The following is a 24,188-nucleotide window of genomic DNA, read 5'->3' on the forward strand; positions in this document are numbered from 1 at the left end:
CAATGACTGTTCTCATGCCTCTTAGTTCATTTTCTTTTCTTTTTGTATCTCTACATCAGGTACGCTCATACCTTTAGGCTTCTCTTATAAGTGGTTTTCAGGTTAAAAGGTTTTCTGGTTTTCTGACAAGTAAACAAAGTCTTTCACTGCACATGAAGTAGACTGATGTAGGATGGAAAGAATTTATTTCAGGTCTGCAATGTTAAACCTGACATAACACCATGGCTTGAGTGTAAACCAGGTTTTAGACTAAATGACCAAAAGCAAAACAGATGGACGTGAGAAAGCTGCAAAATTAGGAGTAGGAAGTAGGAGACAGAAAATCTCAATAGCCCAGATGACAGCACATCCGTTAAAGACTTGATCTGGCTTTGTTCGGATGCGAAAGCTCACTGCAGCGAGAAACGGAAAACTGAAGACTAATACTGAAGTAAATGACATGCAACTACTATGCTTCAGGGGGAAATACACAGGAAAATGAGAGAGACAGAGAGACAGCGCAAGACAGAGAGATTATTTCACACCTAATTAAAATAAATGGGAGATACTGAGGCTGAGGTGGCATCATTGTGTTTTCCAAAATGGCGCAAAGCTAAGCATCTGGACTTTTAGCTTATGACCAACGGTCACACATCTGGCCTCTCAAAGCTGAGATTAAATAGGTGCAGGGAGTAAAGTGGGTTTGTATGGAAATTATGGCTTTCAGAATTACGCTCTACGTAATCGAATAAATGAGTGAATCCTGATGCTTTTCTTCCCACTGGAGGGAGCAACTCTACTGTCCATTTGCATGAAGGATGGCATGAGCAACTCACCATTTGCATGAAATATTTATGAAGCTGACCTATATTTTTTCCATGACAACAGTAACTAAACCTTACATAGACGCTATATTGCTGCATAATAAGATTATAGCTCACGTCTGCCATCTATGAAGCCAAATGAAAAAGTTGATGCTTCTGGAAAGTGCATCGTTCCTTAGTAATTGGATAACTACCCCCCCCATCCCACCCCCTTTGCTTGTTAAGAGAAATCCTCAATTTGTATGCACTTGTGTGCTTTTAATTAAAATACAAATTACTTTAACACGAATGAATGTTATTCAAAGTTTATGAAATTTACAACTCATAGATCAGAGATCATGAGTGAGGATCACAATGAGCATGCTCTGTACCAGATTTCAGATTTAAACCATACAGTAGGTGGGCGTGGCTAAACCCTGTAGGGCGGTGCACTATTTTTTTAAATCAACTCATAGTTATTTTTGCTTATACTCACATGTAACATGTTATAACAAACATACAGTAGTTATATACTGTATATATATCTATATTGCTGTTACCGCTTTACTCACTTTATACTGAATATTAACGCAGCTCAGATTACCTGTGGCTCAACGACAGCCGTATCCATATTCACGATTACCGCAACCTGCTCATACTGTATGCTACTGCCTAAAAATCTGTTCATTCTGAATACTGTATTCACACGCATCCCTGCTTTATGATGATTTCAGGAACAGCATGGCTATCCAAGAACGAAATCTAATTATCCTGTCTTGGATAAAGGCAAAGATGACTCAATTCAATCTGTAGCCTTCTTTTCATGTACATAAACTTTTACTCACTTTAATGCTAGAGAATCCTCTCATGGGGCTGATGTCCACGTTCCATCTGTATCCCATCCTGAATGCATCATCTCATGTCCAGACACTCACAACATGGCAGATAACACTGGATAATTGACAGAGTGGGGTTTTATTCCACTTCATTTACTTTAATTAAGTCTCTCTTTTTTTTTAAAGGCCTCTAGAGCCAAACTGATGCCACCCTCCAGAGACCCGGAAGCCATAATTAAAACTTGATGTCAATCACAGTGTCTTTCATTCTGGGATTTTTCCAAAAGCATATGCCCATCAAGTCACTATCATGACAAATTAATCAGTTTAAGCACTCTTCGTGTCTTTTGGGACAACCGAGAGCACCCAGACCGTTCTTGACTTTAGCAAAGCATTAATCACTTACAGAAAGCTGTGGGCCCTTACCAATTTCTGACCTCATCTATGGTTTGGGCTGCCACAATTCTATTAAGCAGCAAGGATATTAAAATTCAGAGGTCTTTGGGGTCTGGAGATGTCTTTCAATGGACATACTTAATATAAACTGTCTGCAAAAACCTTAAAGAAAATGATCATTTATGTGTGACATTAGTATACTTATATAATACAGTACTGTTGAATTCTTAAATCTGATTGGTCAGAAGGTGTTGATAAGTTTTTTTGGAACAGCAGCTCTGACAGTAGTTGAAGCTGCAAGGCACTCATTCTTATACATCACTATTTATATCTATATCTATATTCCGAGTTCAGGGAACCTGTAGTCTATCCCAGGGGACGGGATGCACTTATTTCCAGGGATTTCAGAACAGTATAACAGATATTGCGTCATCAGGCAGGCGTGGCCTATTTGATAATCTAACCCTAACCGTAGTTTTTGGTTTTTTAAAAAGAGGACGTTTTTCCAAGACCTCCAGAAACACGCCCACTTTACGTCATGGTAACGAAACCCCTGGAATTTAGTGAATGCCCCCAGGGGACTTGGGGCACAAGGCACGGTCACACCCTGGATGGCACAATTGCACACACATCCATTCACACACTACAATTCACTTGTACAAGACAGGATTCGAACCCCCAACCCTAGAGATGCAAAGTAAACATATACAGTATGTACTATAATTATATGTTTACTCTAAAGGATATTTTACACAGGTTTCCTGTTCCAATCCAAAGACATGTAGACTGATTGACATCTCTAAATTGTCCATATAGTCTGAATGGGTGTGTGAGTGTGTGTGATTGTGACCTGAGTCACCTTGGATAGCCTCCAGGCTCCCTGAGACACTGTGTAGGATAACAGATTCAGAAAATAGATGAATGGATAGATTAGTGGGAAAGATGTTTAAAGGTTGTTGATGTTTTAGTGAAGTTAATGAAACAGCAGCTAGAATGGAAGTTGTTTTTTCGTGTGATATAAAAAAGATAGCTTTAATAAAAATATATATTAAAGGTTTAAAACAATATGGAACCACAGTATACCTGACCAAATCAAAGAAGACCAAAGGCGGAACCAATATTGGTACTTTTTTCTGGGCACCCACGGACACATACAGTACTGTATGTCTGGTTCCAGTATAAGTGAAATCTAAATAAATATGTGCTTAGAAATATTTCTATAACTATATTATTACTAATATATTAGTCTATGCTAATAGTTTGCTCTGTTTAAATATACTTAGACATGAAAGTATGCTAAAAAATAAACTATAAGCGACCCTTGTCACACCTTTAAACACCTATTATCATTTATTTGCAGAAGTTTTGCATGAGCTATTTAAATTCAATGACGTGAATGAAGGATTTTTTTTGTCAAGGCATCGAATGCATGAGTTAAAGCATGTATCTGACATTTAAATGACAGCATTTATTAGGTGCAAGTCTGTTTATTGGATTTCTAAACAACAGACTTCTGTGAAATCAAGAAATGATTCACATGTATATATCCGATGAGTCACCAGTCCTGAAAAAATGTGTGATTAAAACCGAGGCAGCGATCGCTATAAGAAGCATCAAGAGTGCACGTTTACTGACGCATCTTCGGGTCACGACAAGATTGTGTTCCTAAAAAGCTGCAAATATTCTTGATGTGTCTTGTGTCGCCTAACCCCACCTCTATTCCGGGAAGGGACCACGCTGTAAATGATTCAATCACTGTTTAGACAGGAGGGAAAAAGCCCTGGAAAAAAGAAATCTGTCTGCTCTGACAGTTGAATAAATGCCTGCTGGCATTTTGTAAATTTGCTTGGCTAGTGGGTGCGAAAGCACATGCAGAATGCGTACCGGCAGCGAGATTGGTATGCACCGTTGGCGTCATGAATATTCGAAATTATTGACACCTCATAAAAAAGTGCAAAGTGGACACTATAGGTGCTTGATTAAAAACCAAGGACAGAATACATCATTCGCTTCACTGTAAAGAGCAGTAAGGCTGAGGATGTTCTGTTGCTGGTAGAGCTTTACACTATGCTCTTTGGTCCTGCTCTAAACAAGTATGAGAGGACATACACTTTTTACACACACACACACACACACACATACACGCACACACACACACACAGCAGGGAGCATATAAGGGTTGCCATGGCTGCAGCTCCTGATTTTGGAGTGTGAACTGAGGTTTAACAAGTTCTGCATAAACACGGCCTCCTCGGAGATCCAGGGCAGCTATATCGAGGCCACAGTGTGGACACCCCACTGACTGACACAGGAAAAGAACTCATGAACAAACCTGATGCCAAAACCGAGCTCTCTAACCTCTCTCTAACCATCTGTGACTAAAGGATCAGGAGAATAAGTTCCACACATGTTGATTAGACCAGAGCTGAACCCTGATGGGGGTAGAGCAAATATCTCGAGGAGCAAGCTACAGTATATCAAGGACTTTCTTTTTTTGTTCGAGTTCAGATCATACTGAACTCAATTAAATTGAGCCACAGGAAGCTGATCCAGCATCAGTTCTCTTTGATACATATGGACTATAGGGAAATATAGCATTGATCCAGCACTATGGGGCCTATTCCACTCATTTCTCGATCCACAGGCAGGCCACAGGGCGCTCTTACTAAGTCACCTCACCACGCTCGTGTTCGTTTGGCTATTTAATCTGCAACCAGTGTAATTAATTCACGGTCAGTCTATAACGTATGTCTCAGCACTTGAAACGTGACAAGTAGGACTGGATAATTCAATTCAATTTCATCTCATTCGAATGATTTAACCGAACAAGTTTTAGTTATCATTGAAGGGAACAGAAGCCACGGTTATAGGGCCCAAGGGACCTAAGAGTTTGGTCATGTGTGCATAATGGTACAGTAGAGTCCAGTCTTTCAGGTTTATCTGTAAATGGACGAATATGTGTGCTATGTAACTTATCCTTTTTGTTTTTTGGAACCTATCGATGAATTGTTGTGCAAGAGTAAAAAAGGTTTCACAATTTATCGTGTGCAGCTGCGCAACAGGACCCAACACTCCTCGTGTAGCGTGAGTAAGGCATGGCCCCGATCACTGATTACATCAAGATTTTATATGCATGATTCAAACAAGAAAACATGTAAAAGGAAAACATCCTCAATCGCTGGCTTAGATGCACAACGCCTGCTCACCTCCTGATCAAGCTAATCTTGTCCTTGCCAAGGTCTACTACAGCTGTTTATGATCCTAAGTCCCGCCAACTCGTCTCCAGTCCCCTTTGTCCTCGTCGTATTCCACAAAAACAACCACTGGCAATAACAATTTCTAGTCACAACAACTACCAGTCATGAGCATAGAAAGACAGGGCCTTACAAACATCTCTTCAGTAAAAATTTCCACCACAGAATATATTGACCCTCGTAGGCTGGGTAAAAACAGAAAGCCCTCTGTGTCTAAATTCATATGAGTCATTCAGATATACTTTGTCATACTGTATTAAGACAGGACAAAGAAATTCAATGTTGAACATAAGCACGATACAACAGGCACAAATTCCATTTTGGTTGTGAACTTAAGCTCTGTCGTGTTTTGGGTTGTGAATTCATACAAAAAATGCTTTGAGAGGTATTCGAAGCCATGTTAAGTACATAAATAGGAAATTTTTATTTAGTTAGTATTTAGTATTGTCTCTTTTTTGCACATAGGATATGAGAAGCACCTTAATCAGACCTCAGACACATCACTTTTATGTCTGAACAGCAAGTGTAAATGTAGACAAGAGCTCATAGACATGAGCTCACATCATAACCCGGTCAAATGAACAGAATCATTGTGTTTGAAAGCCAGTAATATGCATACTTTTCTAAAAGGTGGTGCTTGGATGCTACTAAAAAACTTCATTGCTTTTCCTAAAGAAAAATCTGGCCAAATCTAGAGCATGATGCTGCCATCACCAGGCTTCACCTTCGATATCCCTCGCCACTTCGCGGTTCAAGTTTCGCCGTTCAAGTTTCCCGGCCTCAGTGCATTACTGATTTTTTAAAAATATTCATCAAAAAATAAAAATAAAAATAAAAACGGTTTCCCAGGATGCCAGACAAAGAGAGAAACTTTGGCTTTGTACATACCCACGGGCACTCAGACAAGCCACATGATTGGTTCCTGGAGCGAGATCTGAGCTGATTGGCTGCGTATCATCGCATCCTCTCCCAGCTTCTTCCCTTGTTGTATCTCGCCACTCTCGTTCACGCTGTCAACTGTGCCTCGTGTATTGTGTTCAAAATTAACTTTTCGTTAAGCCCTTACGATGCCTCCTAAGCGCCGTGCCCCTGCGAAAGATGCCTCTAGTGAGCCCAAGTGGAAGAGGAAGATGATGACCATCAGTGAAAAGGTCAAACTTACGACCAATCCTACTTCGCGGATTTTCACCTATCCCGAGGGGTTCCGGTCCCAATTAACCGCGATAAACGAGGGATCACTGTATTTCTTGTTTTTGCACAAAATACCTTTTAAAATGTTCTACCTTTGGTCTCATCAGAGTCTAACGTTGCTAGATGGTTTGGAGTGAATTATGCTTTTTCTAGCCATCTAATCTACCCAAATCTCAGACATGTGAATAATATTCCTATAGCTCTTTTATTTTAATTGACTTTTACTATAACTTTGACTTTATATCCCATTATCCCGTTATATCAGATTGAAGGCGGAAACAGAATTGACATGACTTTTTATGTCCATTGTATATTATTTCTCAAGACACTAACCGGGCATGTGAATATTAGCATTTAATCTAAGAGCTTTTGTTGTCACAACCCCTGGTTAAGCTCAGCTGTACAGTAGGTACTGAAGGCTTGACACACATCTACGTGGGAGTGTGTGTACGTGTTAGCTGCAGTATTTAAACACAGCACAGCTGGGCTCTTGGCAAACAGCACAACAAAAAGTGTATTTATTTATTCTTTTATGGCTCCTAACAAAAGAGCTAAACTCCTTTTATGTCCTAAAGTTGGAGCTGGGAACAAACAAAGCAAACAGTACGTCAGGGCAAATAAACAGCCAAAGCGAATAAACTAATGTGGAAAAACAGATAAAAGGCCACTGCAGAAACACTGGGCTTCTCTGAAGCAGCTGGAGACTGCTGCTAATGGGAGCCATATTTATTGGCCCCCTGTTTCTTTTCCTTCAGCAGCCTTCACCATCCCAACGAATGCCATTTATACTCATTTGAACAGAAGTGATGCCAGGCTGATCATGAGGCACTTACGCATAGCAGAAACGTGCAGAAGAAGGACAGGGAACAAATGGTGCCCCAAGAGTCACCCTGGCCACACCGAGATCCGTCATGATTACCACGGCACGTCTTACTTATTGCTTCCAAATGGCTGCGGCTTAAGAGAAACCAAGGAGAGAAAGCGGCAGAGATTCCACATCCATTAGTGCTCCTAATGCCTGGGGATTTTAAATCAGCACCGGTCGACTGTACGTGAGATGGAGATCAGTGTATCCTGTTAACGAGCAGAAAGTTCCTCTATCATTGTACTACTTTTGTGTGTGAACTTTTACATCGAGTGTGTCTTCAAACTACTGGGAGCAAATTGAACATGACGGCTCCCTGACAATAGGATTTTATCGAGCTTACATGTGCTAAGAAAGAGAATATTGATTTGTAAGGAACGGTAGCACCCAGGGTATTACTCAGAATGAGAAGTATAATTGGCTACGAATTCTATTTTTTTTTTTTTAAGTCTTAATCCATTGCCTGAGCTGTAAAAGCTCTGTACTCAGCTAATGATGTGTGTTCTCCAGTGGAGCTCCACCAAAAGACGTTCTCCCAATAACAAAGAGACACTTTTTTCATATGTATCCATTATTGTGGCTTTCTGAAGGGCAGGTGCTAAAAAAAAAGTCCCCTGAATGGTCAAGGCGGTGTGAAAAGGCACTCACAAGGAAGTTTTTTTTTTTTTTTTAACCTGCGTTACATGTAGGTAACAAAAAGAGCTTCTCACACAAAAGCCGATGTTAACAGGGGAGCACACGTGAGACCTTGCCTCAGTACCTTAGCTTTCTACCTCCTACAGCAGTATCTTAAAAGTTGAAAGGTTTTTTTAGACAAGAGTGAGAAAAAGAGAAACTGACACAGAGTGAGAAAGTGATAGATAGATAGAAAGTGACTGACAGAGATGGAGAGAAAGAGAGAGCGAGGGAAAGAGAGAGAGAGAGAGAAAGACCGAGTGAGTTAGACAGAGAGAGTCAGAGAGAGGGAGAGAAAGAGAGGGAGTGAGTAAGAGAGTCTGAGACAGGGATAGAAAGAGAGACAGTGGGAGAGAGATACTGAGAGGGGGAGAGAAAGAGAAACAGAGTGAAAGAGAGATACTAAAAGAGGGAGAGAAAGAGAGACAGTGTGTGAGAGTGAGGGAGAGGTACTGAGAGAGGCTGAGCAAGAGAGGGAGAGAGAGGGAGAGATGGAGTCTGGGATAGGGAAAGGAAGAGAAACAGAGGTAGAGACAGGGAAAGAAAGAGAGAGGGAGAGTGAGTGAGAGGTACTGAGAGAGGGAAAGAAATAGAGGGAGCATGAGTGAGAGAGTCCGAGACAGGGAGAGAAAGAGGGACAGGGTGAAAGAGAGATACTAAAAGAGTGAGAGAAAGAGAGACAGTGTGCGAGAGATACTGAGAGACGGAGAGGGAGTGAGAGAGAGTCCGAGACAGGGAAAGATAGAAAGACAGAGGTAGACAGAGGTAGACAGAGGGAGATAAAAAGGGACAGAGTGAGTGAGAGAGAGTCTAAGACAAAAAGAGAAAGAGAGACAAAGAGAGGGAGAGTGAGGGAGAGGTACTGAGAGAGGCAGAGCAAGAGAGGGAGAGAGAGTGAGAGATAGAGTCTGGGATAGGGAAAGGAAGAGAAACAGAGGTAGAGACAGGGAAAGAAAGAGAGAGGGAGAGTGAGTGAGAGGTACTGAGAGAGGGAAAGAAAGAGAGGGAGCATGAGTGAGAGAGTCCGAGACAGGGAGAGAAAGAGAGACAGGGTGAAAGAGAGAAAGTGGGTGGTCACCCTGAGTGGCTTTTCCTGCACCGAGGCTGTGGAATGTTTCCCACGGAGTTGCCTGGAACTTTGAAAGCTTTGGCAGCAGCGGCCGGTAAATTATTCAGACAGGACACAGGAATGGGGAGGGACCTCTCCTGCAATCACAGTGCCAACAGGGTGGAAAGTAAATGCAAAGCATCACCTGCTGCGGCTCCACAATGCGGAGCATTAGCGGCTCAGGTGGGCAGAGAGAGAGAGAGAGAGAGAGAGAGAGAGCGAGAGAGAGAGAGACAGAGAGAGAGAAGAGAGAGAGACAGAGAGAGAGAGGAATGGGAAAGAAAGATAGGAAGAAATGCTAAAAAGGGAAAAAATAGGAAAGATAAGAAAAGGAAGTTATTGAATAACATTTTGACCTTACTGAGACCTCGAGCCCATTTTTGGATCAATTTCAACATGTAAGAAGTTCATCTGCTGGTTATAAAGATCATTTATAGAAATCCTACAAATGTTCCTCCACCGGCCATGAAGTTCAAGAGATTTAAACATGAACAAGTGATCAGGTGACAGATGGATGGATAACCGAGGGAAAGCATGATAGAGTCGATGCTGAGGAAGAAAAAAGTAAAAAAAAGAAAGAAAGAAAGAAAGAAAGAAAAGGCAGGAAGTGGCGTCTTAATCTTTCTCTGCACATGAGCTGCAGTTGATAGAGAGTGTAAGGCGATGGGATAAAGACCCTCCATAATTCATTTCAGCCCCCTATTGAAACCTCACAGTGGGGTTCTGCCAATTATTGCCTGAACGCGTTTCTATCACATGCTGTGCTACTGTCCACAGCAGGAACCTGCAGGACACTATTCTCTACATATTCACCTTGTGCAGGATCTACACACACGCACACACACACACACACACACACACACACACACACACACACACACACACACACACACACACACACACACACACACACACACACACACATCTCTGTTACAAACACTTTATGTAGACTTTCCATGGGTGTAATTATTAATACAGCTAATTAATACTATGCTACAACTTAACCTTAATCTCTTTTACACACACACACACACACACACACACACACACACACACACACACACACACACACACACACACACACACACACACACACACACACACACATTTCTTTTACATGCACATGTTTGTTTATGAGGATTTTTTACTGGCATAATCATTAATGCAGCTAATTAATACTATGCTAAATATAATATTTAATCTCTTCTATTCACACACGTTTCTTTACGAGGACCTTCTACTGGCATAATTATTAATGTAGCTAATTAATATTACGCCTTAATAAACCTTAATCTCCTTTACACACACACACACACACACACATAAATAAATAACGTCAACGTTAATATTAATAATAATAGTTCTATAAAAGTTTCATTTATGTAGCAAGCGCACACAAAAACCAGTCAGTCGCTTCATTTTTTCCGTTTGTAGATGACTTCATATTTACATATACAGTATAAAGACTTCCAGATTTGTTTCAGGGTAAAGTCAATGTTAATATTCTTTTTTATTATTATTTTCTTGTCCTATTTACAACATCCCTGGCCAGTTTGTGTGATTCACACCTCCTGAGCACAGAGTTGGATGGAGGAGTCACGCAGTCCTCCTCAGTCTGATGCATCCACCCTGCGCGTCTCAGTCGTGGTGTTTCGGCTGGTATTGCGAGTGGGCAGAGAGCGGTGGCATTTAATGCACCATATGCTTTTGTGCAGGAGGACGGGCACGAATCAGCTGAGCAGGAATCTCCTACTGAGGTGGCGTTTGCGCAGGAAATAGTACACCATAAAGAATGGGCGGATGAAAGTTTGATGAGAGACGGTGTTCTGATGAAAAATTCTGTTTGCCTTCCCAGGACACCCGCTTTTATTCCAGCCCCCGGGGCGAAGATCCGGGCAGCGGAGATATTTACCCCTGCGGTGCCGGCTTTCAGGGATACGAACGCCCGTTAATCAAATTTCAAAGATCCCCTTTCTCAGAGAAAGATGTGGGAGGACAGTTCTGAGTTATTCCTGCGTTTCCTCCTACTTGTGATTCCTGTCTGCTTGATAACCTTTTGAAAACGTTGGCACAAATCACAGCAAAACCCTCCAGGCTTTTCTTCCTCTTGCCTAAAAGAAATCTGTACAAGCAATTCTATTTGTTTGGATGTACAGCGCAATTAAAATTGATATCATCCTTGTGAACTGCAACTGAGGTGCAGTACAGACAGCAGGAACGATTAAAGACTTGAATTTATATGTATCACGGCTTTACGCTTTTTTTTTTTTTAGAAGGAGCAGCGTGTCAAATTCACACAATGTCAGGCAGTGCAGAACAAGAGACGTCGCACAATTTAGCAGGGTTTATGATATCGTCTGCGAGGTTAGATGCGCTGGAAAACGTCGTGAAAGAGCTGCAACGTGTGCTATCTTAGGCTGTATAATTCAGATCAGATTCCAACTGGGTGCTGAATCATAACCTAATGGAGGATCAACATCTCCCATTTCATCATTCTTAAGCTGTGGAGACTCCACAGTATCACTGTACTAGCAATTATGACTCCCTCAAGTGCTAATTGAATTATCAGAGAGTTCAGAGTGTAGACGGGCAGCAGGACGCAGTTGCTCATTAATCGCTTGGGGTGAGAGAAAGGGTCCGGGTTAATAGCACGGGTTAATTCTATTATACTAATGATGAGGACATCATTAGACCGTTACACTTGAATTACAGGCAATCCAGAGAGTTGAGGATATTGAAGAGTAAGAAAGCTAAGCTGGAGAAGAAGAAAAAAAAATATGCCCACATTCTAAAAAACTAGTAATATTTATAACATAAAACAAAAGTACAGACATGTCACATCCAAAAGATGTGTTTAGTTCAGATAGTTCTGGGTGTTAATAAGCAGGTACACTTTGAGGTTGTGTTGACTTTGAAAGTGATTAAAAATTTTGGTGTAATAAAAAAATATGCGAAAGAAAGAAAGAAAGAAAGAAAGAAAGAAAGAAAGAAAGAAAGAAAGAAAGAAAGAAAGAAAGCTAGAAAGAAAGAAAAAAAGAAAGAAAGAAAGAAAGAAAGAAAGAAAGAAAGAAAGAACAGTCAAGTAAAGCTATTGTCAGGACTACAGCCGGACTTTGGCCACGTGCATTTGTTTATGTTCTTCGTCATGTGTGTACCCTGCCTTTGTCTGCTCCACCTACACCTGTTTCCCATTGTCATCACCTTATCTATTTATCTGTGCCGCGTTGCCTTGTGCAGCACGGAATCTACTGTGGTTTTGTCCTGTCTCTAATCCGTGTTATGTCTCGTGTCTTTTTGTTATTAAAAAAGTTTGTTATTATTTGTTTATTTTGCTATCCTGCATTTGGGTCCGTTTTATTCCAGCGTTCATGACAGCTATAATGTTAAGATTTCCTATACGAGAAAGTTTTTAAAACAGAGTGCTTGATGCCTTCCGGTTTCTATGTCACAAGACAAAGTGCATTTTTTTAAACTTTAACAGGATGTTGAAGAAAGCTGCTATAACACAAATGCTAACAGGAACTCGTTTCACGGATGTTGCACAACGTTAAAAGCAAGATGTGCTGTAAACGAACACATCCACATTTCTGGATACGTTGCCCTTGGAACATAATCAACAACAGCATATGATCCGATCGTTCATCAATATGACACAGAAAGGACGGGTCCAACGCTTGCTTGTTGCTGATTGGCTACAATGCATGTCTGTATGTGTGTGAGCGTATACAGTTTGAGTGTATATCAGTTTAATTGTATATGTGTTTTTTGCAGGCAAGACTGGAGCGGGTGCAGTCGTGGGGATGGATGCACAGATTTGTATGAGCGGCAAAGAGAAAAGCCATTTCAGAGAGCGCCAGCAACTCCTTTACACAGGCAATAACCAAGAACACTTGTCTCCACACTTGCTCGACATTATTGAATTATGTATCTCATCATACGCCAGTGTAATGAATGTGTTGAGAGTGCTCTCGTCGAAGCCGCATTGAGAGCTGTCTGCTATGTAACCTTAGCGGAAGAGTAACCGAGGCCAAGGACTCACGTTTGATGGTCAGCATTGATGGTGCAGGGCTTTTTAGCAGCACACTCGCGCCGTTCCCAAGAGGTTGCGTTAAGTGCTGTTCAGCCCTAAACCCTTCCATCTATAATACATTCATTTTCTGCTCACCACCGTACTATTGTACCGACAGTACCACGCTCCACCATGCTCCTCCCTAAACTAGGCCAAGTATTACATCATGCACTAGCGACTGCAAACAAAAGCCAAAAAAAGAAACTTTTACACACAAGTCTTACACACAATATTCACAAGCAAAGGTGGAGACATTTTATCCCCCGAAACATTTTAGCAAGCTTCTTGGCTTAAGATGTAAATAGGTCAGTCCTAACAGTATGTCTTTACAGTGTCAGTTAATTCGATATTTCGCAGAAACAGAGTGGTTCTCACTCGGCGAGATGGTAAGCATGGATGATTGATTTCTCTGCCCTTGTGTTCAAGTTCTGCTACTTTTCTAGCCAGTAACCCTCTGTAGCAAATACCGCTTCAATGAAAAGCTTCAGAAATAAGTGCATTCGAATAGCTTCTACATACAGTAAGACTTGGTTACGGAATGCTGAGAGCCAAAAAGGTGGCAGTACCAGAGTACAGAAATCAATTATCTGTTATATGAAAAATAAATAGCAGACTTTTAAAAGCATATTTCGGACTGCTTTCATTGGCAGGTTTGGTAGAGCTGAACACCTTTTTTCTCCAGGTTCCCAAAGCATGCAACCCTGGGCTCCCATTCTGGTGGTATTCCTACCTCATGGTAGCTTATTGGTTAAGAAGTAGGACTAATGATTAAAAGGTTGTGAGTACAAATCCCAGTACCACCAAGCTGCTGGGCTGTTAACAAGGCCCTTAACCAAGGGCTCTTGATAAGGGTGTCTGCTATATACTGTATTCCAACTCCAGTGTTCCCATTATCTGCAGATCCTAAGCGAGTGATTACTGAAAACTAGCATGTATACACTACGTTCTTTGTAGCAGTCTAATAGCAGTAGTTAATTATATACTGAACACTTGCATTTGCAGAATGTCTATTTGCTGCTTGGTGCAATGAATAAAATAAGAAAGAATGGCCACATACTGACATACTGACATCACTGTAATGGCCTCATAGCTGAACTATAGTTCTTCAGACTGATGGGATATTATGGAAATGTTAGACGTTAATTCGGAATTGAGCTCTTAAAGGTGTGTGATGGCTCTAAATTGCCCTTACTTTTGATTAACTGCATGAATGTGTGTGTATGGTGCCCTGACTGGCGTGAAGTCAAATACAGGGGGTTGACTGTCACCAGGACGAGTTCTGGATCGGACATGAGCCTGACTAGGAAAAACTATTGATTTATTCCTGAAGTTGATTGAATTGATCTTTCTGTGTAGCTGCCGGTGTTGGACGCACTCTGCTTCAGGGATGCTGTACAGTATCATGGCTGAGCCTGCACTCTGACCCCAGCTTCCTAATGTGGCAGGAGGGACTCAATTGTCTCAATTGTTTGTTTTAGCCAATCAGCGGCACGCTCTAGTGTTTAAATACCCCAGAAACGTGCCACCTGGGGTATGTCACTTTCAGTGTATCTTTCAGACTCTCACTGGATGTGGCATTAATACGCTACTGTCAGTGTAAAAACTGGATGTGGACATCGAGGGTAAGGCAACGATTTCGACTGCTACTTCCTACTTTAATCGTCACTACAGGATCATTATTTTAGGAACCGGATGTTGACATTGAAGCTGCTGTGAGAGTCTGATGCAGCCTTGGGTTAGAATTTTCCAGTTTTTAAGTTTGGGAAATAAAGTTGCTTTATTGCCTCTTTATAACATCCAATGCTTGGTTCCTAATCAAGGCGTGTAATTGAGACCGTGTTCATGCTGGTCAGCCGTTTCCAAATACTCTTTAGTTTTTCATTGTGTATATGTATTTTTTTTTATTATTCGTTCAGTTTTGATTGAAATTATTTTGATTAATTGGATTGTTTAAGTTGAGTTAATTGCTGTTTGTTACTGTTTTGTTTGAGGTTTGTTATTTTATTAGCATTGTGGGTTTATCCTGCGTTTGCTTTCATTGTTTTTGTTCGGCTAACGAAGCCCGATGACAATCTCAACTGAACTTTATTCCGTTGTTCAACTCACTGATGTGCATTTTTGTTGTCTTGGCAGGATCTGAGCATGGGATAGAAGACAGTTCCTTCCTGGGTGATGGTGTGTTCTTCACCGTGTGCTGTGCTCTTGTCTTTAATAAGTCTTTGTGCATGTGTGTAAGAAAGGTATGCTTGGACAGTTTAGTCTGACCCTCCACTTCTGTTTGTACTGTATGCTCAAGTTCCCTGCCTTGACTTGTTTTTGACTCTTAGCAGGAAAGGAATATTCATTCATTCATTTTCTACCGCTTATCCGAACTTCTCAGGTCACGGGAGCCTGAGTCTATCTCAGGCGTCATCGAGCATCATGTTTGTATTTATTTTAATGGTGCTTTTATTAGAAAATTGTCAATAAAGTCTATTTTTCTATTCTGGCCAATGTCTCCGACCATTATTGGTGATTCGAACCTGTGCGTGTTAATTCCGTGGGTGAAATTCCCAGAGTGGCGTAGTTGGATACTGTAAAAATCTATTTTCTTTGTAATTTTTTTGAAATATTTTCTTCCCCTTGCCCTTGTTGCCACCACACTAACAAACTGGGATATGTGAAGAAAAGAATTTCACTGTGCTATAATGTACATGTGCTGTAATACACAGTATATGAAGTCATGCACTTCTCTAATGGTTGGTTTTGTATATTTCCAGCTCTCTTGTGCTTGAGTCCACTCCAAAATGCTTAAGAACCAAATAAGGAGCCAACAGATTAATTAAAAGCAATACTATGTACTTCACCACACTCTGAGGACTAAGACTGGAAGCTTCTGATCTCTATTCATTCTGTCAAGCTTTGGATGAAAGCTGTAGGTGTTGGTGTACCAGTTCTCGGAGGAGAGGCTGATGATGGAGCCCCCGCTCTCTCGGATTGTGAAAGGCCCAGGAGATTCTTAGGGGTAGGAGGATTTCTGATCTGCTAACCTAGCTGTGTGTGTGTGTGCGTATGTGTGCGCCGGGTCTCCTTCACGCATGCCTGCTCTCCACATCACAAAGATACCCATGAGAAAAGAAAGGAGCAGCAGCAGCCCTTGGTTTCACCCGTAATGACATGTGACACACTTAAGGTGCATGCTGAGAGCACTGGAGAGTGGTACAGGAAGTGTTCTTTGGGCCTTGTCTTTAGTTGAATCAAGCTATTCATGGCATGTCTGGTAGCATAGTGTGTGTTAATTATGGATATCAGGACTAGCAAGGAAAGAACTTTTTAGCGAGGAAAGAAAAATTACAAGATGCCAAAATGTCTGCAATGAACATGCACTGTTGTCCGAAGGAAATCTTTTAATGTAATCGTCTCCTTACTAGAGATGGCATTTTCCGAATTATATATAGTCTAAAGTATCAACATTTCCCTATGTGAAAGCTGTATAAAGCACTAATCTTGTATCATAGTGTTCCACTATTGATCGTAGGTTGTTCTTAGTCACAACTGCTGATCCTGGATTGTGCCTGAGATATTTTAAGAGCGCCAACCCAAAGAATACACCTACCAACCTCCCTAAAGTAATGTACACTAAGTCTAGGATCTGATCCGGCTTTATAATCTTAAACAGAGTTAGACAGAACAAGCTGATCTGAGTTAACTGGTCCTGCTCTGAAGATTCTGAACAAGAGTGCGGTACAATAGTAGCTCTTTCCCCCACTCATACACACCGGGTTCTTTTCAGTGCTCACTCAGTCACCAGCTAATCCACTTACCGCTAGAGAGAGGGTAACGTCTGCCATTAAGTATCTCGCATCGGTCTGTCTTGCCAGAAAGTAAAGAAAGAGACAGATGGGAAGGAGGCTAATGCGAAAGAGAGACGGCGAGTTCGAGAGCTTGGTGCATCAAAGCACCGATTAGTGGAGAGATTCTCTCATTTAAACAATGTGGTGTTCAGGTAGATTTGAAAACTCACACATGATTTGCACAGGAGAAGACAAAGGAAATTCCCCCACATAGCAGCCGAGGTGTGAGGAAAACTAATACCCACACACATACAGTACAGTAGAATTAGAGCAAATCAATAACCAGCCCACATTGCAAGGAGTGAACGGATTTAGCGCAGGCAGATTTACGCGTGGTTTACGCTGGCTTGATGTTCTTCAAAAAAGAAGATTCTCCAACACCCACACTGGGACATTTGAAAGTTGACGGAGGGTGGCCTTTTCTGTCACTTTGCTCAAAAACGTATTTACCAACACATACCAATCTCAGCTCTATCTCGTCTGCCAGGATCTCGTCACACGCGCAGGCCAGGATCGCTTCCATACACCCGGGGCAAATTAAAACCGAAACTCAAGACAGGCTCGGTGGTGCGGCTTCCGTCAGAAGCCTTAGAGTAACTCCTGATCCACAGGCTGCCGAGCTGACAGTCTGACATTTCCAAAATCGTTCCGAAGGAGGATGTGACTGAGGGGGTCAGAGAGGATAATGGTTCTGTCCAGCTCTCAGACAGGCCGGGCGCTTCCAGCTGATTCATCTGTCTTAACACAGACTGCCCGGCTGCTGTCTACATCAGACCTCTGATATAGGATCAGTGTCTAACTGATAACAGCTCTGTTTTACTATTTATAATCCAGGCACTGAATTCTTTCGAGTTGTGTTGTTTTTTCAGTGAAACGTTTCATTTTAAATAAGATCCTACAATCAGCTCAGAGATAATGGGAGTCAAACCCTGCGTTCATGACTCTTGTCTCATGTATAAGCACGTCCCAGAAAATAATACGCTAATCAGTGTCCATCTTTAACATGTGTGTAACAGTTAGAGACTAAAGTTGTGAGTAAGGAAGTGAAGAAAGTTCTTTTCTCAGTAGTGTTGAAATTCTTAACTTTTTAATTGTGGATATAAGACAGGTACCAAGAACAGGATGAAAATCAATGCTTTACTCTGCCATTGAAAAAACAAAGTCCATTCAAATTCTGTACCTTATCCTATACAGGATCCTATAGAGCCTATCTGAGGGGCCAAGGAGACAGGTTGCCAAGGCTTTGCAGAACACAATCACATACACACTCGCCTCACACACCATGGATAATTTAGAGACGTCAATCCGCCTAGAACGCAGGTCTTTGAACCAGAAAAGGAAATCTCAGAAGACCAGAGAGGAAACATGCAAACTCTGCAAGTGTACACAGGTGGAGGTGGGAATCAAACCCCCAACCCTTGCAGATGTGAGGCAAACAATGTTGTTAACCACTAAGCCCCCTGTAGTGTGTAAAAGAAAGAAAGAAAGAAAGAAAGAAAGAAAGAAAGAAAGAAAGAAAGAAAGAAAGAAAGAAAGAAAGAAAGAAAGAAAGAAAGAAAGAGAAAGTGGAGTTTTATGCACAATAGCTGTCACCCTGTATCTCGAAGGTCCTACCTACATTCACAACACAATTCACAGCAACCCTCCTCACCTGATCTCTGTTTTCAAGCCAGCTGAAGTGCAAAGACAGCAGAATTGAGTACCCTGAGTAGTGCCTCGGTTTAACCTCTTCCCTACTCGACCTCACACTTCCAGAGTGGCCTTTTGAGTTCTCAGCACATTGACAAGAAAGCACTGCATGCTGATGTGCACTCCTCCCAACATCAGCACAGTATTCCCACTCCTCATTCCGATGTAGAGCAGAAGACAGACTACAGCTGCACTACGAAGCCCGACATGGGCTTCACGCGGCAGCAGAATGAAAGCCTGAGAGGGGACGTGTAGAATATTAGACACTGAGACGTGTAGGACGTCCCATGGTAAAGCAGCTAGCTAATGAGCTGAAGTCTTTGCATAAATCGACACATTCCTGGGGAATAATGCTTCCCTAATTAATTTCTTCACGTACCAGGTTTAATCAGGTTCACATGACATCTCTAGGATATTTGTCTGCTTGAGAAATTGCTCCCAGTACTATTCCAGCATTTCCAAATCGGGCCTGATCCAGTGGGACTTCTGTTTGTGAACTGAGTCTCTTATGCCTGGATCACATGTCAGACTGCGGCGCGGTAGCGTGCAGGCGAGCGGGGGGATGAAACACTACTCAAGTCTACTCTCTCCTGCAATACTGAAGCAAAAATGGAGATGTGAAGAGCACACACACACAAACACGGAGAGTGACAGCGCCTCGTTATGCCGCTTGACATATGCAGCACTGTACTGCATGATGCTTTCTGAAAGTTACGCTTCACTTCTGAAAGCAGCAGCTCTACAACAGCACTCATAAATGCCATCAAACAAAGGAGGGGGAAAAAAAGTCCCTGTTTTTTTTTATTATTATTTTTTTTATTATTTATAGAAACACACACATACCACAGCTAGCGATCTGGCTAACTAGACAAGTTTTCTTAACAGGGAACATATAATCTAATCTTAGAAACAAGACACAAACCACAGAGCTAAAAAAAATTACCAGCGAGCCTTGAATCCCTTTTTACAAGTAGCACTACATCTTACTCAATTAGGGATGCTTAGCCCTTGTTGTTATACCCCATTTAACGTAATTACCGGCGATTATAACTACACACTCGATGACAAGCGGAAATGAGGCATGACAGAGTAAGTATGGCTGGGCCTCTGCTGATTTAAGCGCTCTGTCTGAAACGTCCCTGTGCCCCACTCTAACTCCACGCTCCGCCACCCCACCGTACTCCGTGCAGTCTATTTAGAGCAGTGCTCACCATCCGTGGCCATCAGGAAGGCCAAGACATTTTCATTATTCAGCGCTGCTAAAATGCTTCCCAATATTGTGGGATGAATAAAATATCCAGGAACAATTTTCCAGTGGCGTATTAGCTTAGCATTTTCAATGCCTGACTTGGTCATTATGGAAGTAAGGCAGCATCAGTCAGGCTTCAGTGAGGCCCATTTGTCTGCTTTAAGCCAGCTCTCTCGCTGTCGCCGTTAAAACAATTTCCTGTTTGACATACTAGAATAACTATTGATTGAAGGCTTGTATTACCGGAGGTTTGTGCTGTGCATCGACGACCTCGTCCCGAATATTTTTATCATGTGTACGTTTTCCAACATATATTTCGAGGACAGAGCAATAGACCGTAATAGATGTGTTACCCTTCTCAGCACACGTTTCCAAAATGTTTTAATCAGTGGCTATAGACATGGTATTAAGAGAATGTCAGCTTTGTTTTGCTGTTTTTACATTCATGGCATCAGGAGCATATGTGCAAACATCATCGACATATATTTTTGCTGTATTGAGAAAAGAACGGAAAACCTTTACGTTGGCGTAAAGTTCACTAAAGTGCACTTTGTGGATTCTGTTACTAAGTAGTTCTTTTCTTTACGGGTGACTATTACGACACAAATCCACAACCCATATTCTGAAGGGATTTGGATGAGTTAAACACAAAGACTGGTGGTCTACATTACATTTAACTTTCAGATGTCGTAACAATAATAATAATACAGTAACATGATGTAGAAATCGAAGCAAATCAACCCCACCAACACTTTCCTCTAAAACAGGGGTTCCCAAACTTTTCAGACCGGGACCCCCAATATTAGACTGCTGACGACCCGTGACCCCCTCCCCCTTTTTTTCTCCTCTCTGTATTTTCCTCCAACAGCTTGTGAGGATCTGCGATTTGCTTACAGACTGACAGAGCTAAAACAAAAAGGAACACAATCTCTAAGCCAGGCTATTTTATTGACAAATTATGGACTAAAACAAATACATCCCATAACTGTGAAATGCTTACAGACCGAATACGAACATGCTTCCTGTAACACTACTGTAAAGCGTTGGATGGCGCCTTGGAACAATTATAACTTCATAACCACCGTTTCATTTTTGATCAAGTTTAGATCTCAAAATAGACCGATCGCTGTTTAGCTAAACATCAAATGTGCGTCTAGCTAGCGCACGTTGTTGTGCTGTAAATTGTAAATGACGCGGTCACTTAACTTTCGTAATTAATCGGAGCAAACAAAGTTTTATTACCGGTTTATTTCAATTATCCTAAATCTATACTCGCATCATTACAACCTTTTTTAACATATAAAAAAAAATTATTAAAAAGAAAGAAAGAAAGAAAGAAAGAAAGAAAGAAAGAAAGAAAGAAAGAAAGAAAGAAAGAAAGAAAGAAAGAAAGAAAGAAAGAAAGAAAGAAATAGAGTTTCTGGAAATCATCTCGTGACCCGCCCCCCACCCCAACTTTGGGAACTGCTGCTCTAAAAATTAGTACTATTAGTGAAAGAAAGAATTACACAGTTAAAGTTTGACGTATAAAGGCATTTAATTGAAGAATTAATTAAAGTGTTCTACAAATAAAAAAAATTGGCTTCCCTAACAACTGCTTTTTATTAAGTGAGTTTCACGCAAAGTGGTTTTCTGTTGGTTCTTCAGGAAAGAGGGATGAATGACAATTCAGCACGTGTTTTAACGCTTAAAGTTAATTATATCTATGTCTAGTTCAATAACAGTTGTGAAACTGACCTTTCAATTGAGGGCTACATTTTGTATTTTGTCGAACAATTTGTGGCTCCACAAAATTGAGGTACAACACAAAAGAGTTTGCTCTTGGGAGATCAAATCCTTGATGGTGCTGGGAGACAAGTCAGCAAAAACGAATGCGCTTCTATGTGGGAAGGACATCATTCTGTCTTTCCCCTGTCAATCACAGCAACAGTAGACAATCATAGGTCTCTATGAGGTTGTGTGTGGGGAAAGGGAAGTGTGTGACAGGCATTTGGATGGATTCATGTGTACTGGAGGAAACACCCATTAGCTTTACCAGTTGGTAGTTGTTATATGATAAATGATGGAGAAAAATTTAAAAAAAAAATTGGATTGTGCCACAAATATGATGGTGTGATGTCTTACCTGGCAAAGACCTCAATATTAGAGATGGCATAGAAGTACTTGAGCAGGTTGTCCCTCTGCACGTACGTTCCTCCAAGTGCAGGCTTCAGCAGCCGGAGTTTCAAGTCAGTAAACGTGAAGAAATCTCTCAATCCTTTCAAGCTCTCCATGCGTGTGTACAAATTGTCCATTTTTTTCAAATTGGGCCCTGCAAAAATAGCAAAGCGGTCCCGAACCTCAAAGCGCACAATCTTCTCATTCTTGGAGCCAACCCAGCGTGAGTACTGCTCTGTGCAGATGACCCGAGTCACGTTGGTGGCTGAAAGATTCTCCACCCTCTTAGGTGGCATACCGAATGCTTCCATGCAGTCGTCGGCGTAAAACTGGTATGGCTGCCAGGTTCGCCCTTTGTCCAATGACTTTTCCAGCACCATGATTGTGGGACGGCCATACTCAAAGGTGATCTCGATGTCGGCCGTCACCTCCAGGCTCTTGTTCCATGACAGCGTGATGTTGGCCAGCAGCGGGTCGGGATAGCGGCTCCATGTCACTGTTTGCCAATAGGTGATGAGGCCGGTGCGCTCGCTGTCCTGCATCAGCTGTGGCGGGTGGGCCAGGTCTGGAGTGGACGCGTCACATTCATCGCTACACAGGTATGGATTTTCCTAAACCAGACAAAAAAACAGCACTGATCAGCAAGAAGACAATTAAAGAAGTTAAAAATGTGTTGTTTTTTATGGAAGGCTGATTCTGATCTTAGGCATTTGTCCTACAAAAAGTCATTGCATCTATCTTAAACACAGAATGACATTTTAGGTCAGTAAGTCATGTTTGATTAAACAAACTCTATAGCTTTGAATTAAACATCCATGCATCACCATACATCAGTCATTGTATTGCATTCATGTGCAATATTTTTGTATTCATATATTTAGTTTTCCTCTGTACTGTACAGCTGATTCCATTTTATTTTATTTTATTGTTATATTTTATTTCATTTTACTTTCCATTCCAATTTTATTTTTTTTATTAAATTTTTTTTACCCTTAATATTTTTTTACTCTTCTATTCCTAATCATATGTTATTCCATGACCCTTTTTTTCTTTATTTTTTTTAATAATTTTATCATTTTCTAACAGAGTCATACAAAACATTTCCCTGAACGTCATACCGTGATTGATTGACGTGTATTAGACTAATAAAATTTGAATTTGACTAAAGAAATGAACATCAGAAGTTTACATCATAGAACCTCTTAGCCACTGATTTGGTATGTCTACCAGCTAATGTTAGAAATCTGTGAATTTTTAAAAACACACGCAGAGAATAAATACTCTTTTTTGACGGTTTTTAAGGCTTTAAATAAGCTTTTAGTCTGAAAGCCTTACTGATGTTTCAGATCCTTATGCACTAAGTGAGTCTCCATGAGAGGACATTTGTGTATTTTCAAGTTGCATGTTCAGGTATATTTATAGATCCTGACATTTTTTACGTGTATGTTTCAATATTTAATATTTTTATTATTTTTATAAATATAAAAGAAAAGCACACATAAAACATCAAGAGATTCCCCATATGTGCCAATGGATTTTTTTTGTGTCTAAAACTTACACTGCTAATAGTTAAGGATAAAAACTGATAAAATTTAAATAGGGTCAACAAGACAATTCTGTAAAATACAGAAAATAAAATGTCCAAGGATATCGATTAGTAAATGGAGAGGAGGAAATAAAAACATCCAGGTCAACTGAGCTCACCTGGAGCGATTGTGAACATTCTGGTGAAGTTCAGTTCTCTGAAATATTTCGCCCTGCTTTAACAGGCCTGCCTTTCATGGCAGTTTGGATTATACTGCTTAACACTAGATTAACTTCGTCCCATTTTAAAGCCTCTGTCATTTGTATAGTTGTAAAGGCTGGACACATTTGCTCCGGTGTTCTAGTGACATAGACACAGAAGGGATTAGCCGACGGACGGCCATGTGGTCACCCTGACCCCTTAATACATTTGTACTAGAGATAAATCAGAGTTAAAACAGTCACATCTAAGGCAACCTCATATAGCTATAATGTAGTGTATGGCATATATAAGGAAAAATATATTACGCAAAAGCCAAGTTACTCTTACCAAAGTTGAT

General features: G+C 41.0%; 1 protein-coding gene across 2 annotated transcripts in view; it reads right to left on the reverse strand.

Moving 5' to 3' along the window:
• Window positions 1-24,188, reverse strand: part of ntng2a (netrin g2a) — a 72,931-nt gene that overhangs the window by 29,356 nt on the left and 19,387 nt on the right. For both annotated transcript variants that reach the window (XM_027133117.2, XM_047799989.1), the window contains exon 3: window positions 22,072-22,715. In XM_027133117.2, coding sequence (XP_026988918.1) covers window positions 22,072-22,715 — 644 coding nt within the window. The remainder of the gene's footprint in view (window positions 1-22,071; window positions 22,716-24,188) is intronic.

Source organism: Tachysurus fulvidraco, chromosome 14 (genome assembly GCF_022655615.1).
Source record: "Tachysurus fulvidraco isolate hzauxx_2018 chromosome 14, HZAU_PFXX_2.0, whole genome shotgun sequence".
Lineage (NCBI taxonomy): Eukaryota > Metazoa > Chordata > Actinopteri > Siluriformes > Bagridae > Tachysurus > Tachysurus fulvidraco.